At 35.5% G+C, this 4266-nt stretch overlaps 1 protein-coding gene across 1 annotated transcript; it reads right to left on the bottom strand.

Moving 5' to 3' along the window:
- Positions 1-1956: 1956 nt before the first annotated feature.
- LOC102261651 (serine/threonine-protein phosphatase 2A 65 kDa regulatory subunit A beta isoform-like) lies at positions 1957-2968 on the bottom strand. The gene is made up of 3 exons (XM_014530619.1): positions 2784-2968; positions 2460-2574; positions 1957-2054 (listed from the first exon to the last, which is right to left on the bottom strand). The coding sequence occupies exons 1-3, from the start codon at positions 2856-2858 to the stop codon at positions 1957-1959; spliced, it is 288 nt and encodes a 95-aa protein (XP_014386105.1). The 5' UTR covers positions 2859-2968.
- Positions 2969-4266: the final 1298 nt, after the last annotated feature.

Raw genomic sequence — 4266 nt, 5'->3', positions numbered from 1 at the left:
GAACACACACACACACACACACACACACACACACACACACGACAAAGCATAGAGTATCATTAAAAAGTGAGAGAGAACTTTTATCAATCAGGATCCAGTTAGAAACACTGCAATATTAATATTCTTTTTTAAAGTGGCAAAGGCACATTTTAGAACATATTAATTAAAAAAAATAATACAGGCCCTGACTGGTTTGGCTCAGTGGATAGAGCGTCGGCCTGCGAACTGAAAGGTCCCAACTTCGATTCCGGTCGAGGGCATGTACCTTGGTTGTGGGCACATCCCCAATGGGGGGGTGCAGGAGACAGATCGATGTTTCTCTCTCATCGATGTTTCTAACTCTCTATCCCTCTCCCTTCCTCTCTGTGAAAAATCAATAAAATATATTTAAAAAAACAAAAACAAACAAAAGACATAGGGTAGCTGAATGAATAAGAAAACATGACCAATATATTTGCTTTCTTCAAGAAACCCACCTCAGAACAAAGGACCCACACAGACTGATAGTGAAGGGATGGGAAAAAAATTCTTCAGACAAATGGAAGTGAAAAAAAAAAGCTGGGGTAACAATACTAATATCTGACAAAATAGACCTCAAAGTGTAGCCCCTAAAATTCAACAGTAGGCTGTAACTTTAGTAAAACATATATGCACCCAATACAGGAGCACCCAAATACATTTAAAAAAAACACAAACAAAACAAAACAAAAAAACAGGAAGAAGATATCAAGGGAGAGATCAACAGCAATACAATCATAGTAGGGGACTTTAATACTCCATTGACACCGCTGGATAAATCTGAACAAAAACGCTGGATAAATCCACTGAACAAAAAATCAGCAAAGAAACAGCAATCCTAAATGACTCACTAGATCAGATGGAATTAATTGACATCTTTAAAATATTTCACCACAAAGCTACAGAATATACATTCTTCTCAAGTGCACATTGGACATTTTCAAAGACAGACCACATATTTGGACACAGGCAACGTCTCTTCAAATTCAAAATGATAGAAATCAGATAAAGCATCTTCACAGATAACAATAGCATAAAATTAGAAATCAAATACAATAAAAACAATGAAAAAAAAGTCAAACACATGGTGGCTAAATAGAATGCTATTAAACAATGATTGGCTTACCAAAGAAATCAAAGAGGAAATAAGCATCCTGGTAACAAATGACAATTAAAAGACAAAAATACAAAATTTATGGAACACAGCGAAAGTAGTCCTGAGAGGGAAGTTCATAGCTCTACAAGCCTACATTGAAACAAGAAAAAGTGGTAATAAATTATCTAACCCTACAACTTAAAGAATTAGAAAAAAAAGCAACAAGAGCCAAGAGTAAAGAGAAGGAAGGAAACAATAAAGAATAGAGCAGAAATAAATAACATAGAGAATTTTAAAAAATCAATTAAACCAAGAGCTGGATCTTTGAAAAGATACGTAAGATTGATGAACCATTAGCCAGACTCAACAAGAAACAAAGAGAAAAGACCAAAATAAAGAAATTTAGAAACAAGAGTGGAGAAGTAACCACTAACACCACAGAAATACAAAGGATTGTAAGATTATACTATGAACAACTATATGTCAACAAGTTGGACAATGTGGATGAAATGGACAAATTCCTAAAAAAAAAAAAAAAAAATTAAAAGCCTTTCTTTTTTGCAAGACAACAGAAACTTCCATACTATTTCCCAAGGAATTTAAAAAGACAGCACTATTTCAATAGATTCGTTGATAATGTTTCCTCATATCAACTGTCAGATAACACAAACCTTTGTGCCAACGAGCATTTTTCAGTTATAACGCACTACTAATAAGTGATAAATAATGTCACACATTAACACACCTATCCCATTCATCCCTTGTCCTCCTTTAAACTCAAAAGAGCTTTAAGGCAAACAAAAAAGAGGCAAAGTTTGCCTTCACATAAGGCAGAGGTAAAGCTAAAAGTAAACTAAAGTTAGGTTTACCTTTATATAGGGCAGCACTTGATTCATAATTATGGTCTCTCTACCTTCAATGGGCAAGTTCTCACAAAGTTCTAAAAGAGATAAATAGAAAAAAAATAATGCTTACATAGAACCATTTACAAGGAGCCAAATGAAGAAATTTAACCAGTTATATCAAGTTTCAAGTTAACTCAAATCATATGTTAAGCAAAAAATCTCTAAGAAGTGACCCTTGTTCTAAATACACTTTTTTGTCAATCTAGATGGCACTGTGTATCACACTAATCCAACGTGAAAAGGCATTAAAAAAAAATAGAAACAAGGTAAAATGGCTGTTTGGTTTTAACTTACATGATAATGTAACATTTCTATACAATAAAATCATCTCTATTTATTTGAAAACATATTCTAGAACAAAAATCATAAAAATTCACTGACATAAAAAAAATGCACCAAAATAAACAAGCCATCCTGCAACATAAACTGAACTCCTTAACCTTTCACTTTGTGGGCAGCAGCCGCTCGGACTTCAGCTTCACAGTCTTTAAGTAGGTTCTGAAAGGCGGGGATGAGGTCATTTTGGGTGATTTTGGGACCCACAGCTTTCTGGAGCTATAAAATAATATGTACAGGTTTAAATGCAAACTAACAAAATAATTAATATGAAAACACAAAACAGCACAACTTCAGGTATACATTTTTGCCACAAACACTTCTGATTCATAAGAATTCAGAGACTTTTGGTACCACAGCAAACTTGTGGGTTTCTTGTTTCTATTTTTCTTTAGTACTTAAAGAAAATACCAGTGCAATAATTTTACCTCTGAAAATTTGTCAGCTACCATATAGCGAACTCGCCAAGATTTATCTTCTGCAGCTTGTCGAAGTGTAGGCATCACCAAAAACTCAAGGTCATCCTGAGACAGTAACTGGGCAATACTGACACAAGCTTCCACAGCTAGGAGGCGCACTGAATCCTAAAGGAATAAAATTTATTTCTTTTAGACAATATTTACTGACAGTCAAAGTATATGGTGTGGGGGTGTGCTCTGAGTGTCATTTCAAAAAAAAACAGAAGCAAACCAACAATACCAGCGGTTGCCAACCGGTGGTCCGTGGACCAAATGAAACTAGACTACCAACTTACACCATACACAAAAATAAACTCAAAATGGATAAAGGGCTTAAACATAAGACAGGAAACCATAAAAAATCTTAGAAGAAGCCATAGGCAGCAAAATATCAGACATATGTTGTAGCAATATCTTCACTGATACAGCTCCTAGAGCAATGATAACTAAGGAGAAAATAAACAAATGGACTACATCAAAATAAAAAGCTTATGCACAGCAAAAGAAACCATTGACAAAACAATAAGAAAGCCCACTGCATGGGAGAACATATTTGCCAATGTTATCTCAGATAAGGGTTTAATCTCCAAAATTACAGGGAACTCACACATCTTAACAAAAGGAAAATAAACAATCCAATCAAAAAATGGGCTAAGGACGTAAATAGACACTTTTTGAAAGAAGACATACAGAAGGCCAAGAGATATATGAAAACATGCTCAAAGTCACTAAGCACCCAAGAGATGCAAATCAACATGACAATGAGGTACCATCTCACACCTGTCAGAATGGCTATCATCAATAAATCAACAAACGACAAGTGCTGGTGAGGATGCAGAGAAAAAGGAACCTTCCTTCACTGCTGGTGGAAATGCAGACTGGTACAGCCAGTATGGTAGACATTATGGAGTTTCTTCGAAAAGTTAATAATGGAACTCCCATTTGATCCAGTAATCCCACTTCTAGGACTATATCCCAAGAAACCAGAACACCAATCAGAAATGACATATGCACCCCTATGTTCATAGCAGCACAATTTACAATAGCCAAGATTTGGAAACAGCCTAAGTGCCCATCAGCAGATGAGTGGATTAAAAAACTGTGGTACATCTACACAATGGAATACTACACTGCTGTAAAAAGGAAGGAACTTCTACCATTTGCAACAGCATGGGTAAAACTGGAGAATGGAATACTATGCTGCGGTAAAAAAGAAGGAATTCTTACCATTTGCAACAGCATGGGTAAAACTGGAGAACATTATGCTAAGTGAAATAAGCCAGTTAGTGAAAGATAAATATCACATGATCTCACTCATTTGTGGAATATAATGAACAACATAAATTGATGAACAAAAATAGATCCAACAACAGAGAAACACCTAACAGACAGTCAAACCTCAGAGGAAAGGCAGGGGATGGTGGGGAGGGGTGAGAGACCAACCAAAGGACTC

This window comes from Myotis brandtii, unplaced genomic scaffold, assembly GCF_000412655.1.
Source record: "Myotis brandtii unplaced genomic scaffold, ASM41265v1 scaffold750, whole genome shotgun sequence".
In the NCBI taxonomy this organism is placed as follows: domain Eukaryota; kingdom Metazoa; phylum Chordata; class Mammalia; order Chiroptera; family Vespertilionidae; genus Myotis; species Myotis brandtii.
Note: the sequence above shows the minus strand (reverse complement) of the source record. Positions and strands in the feature narration are given on the sequence as shown.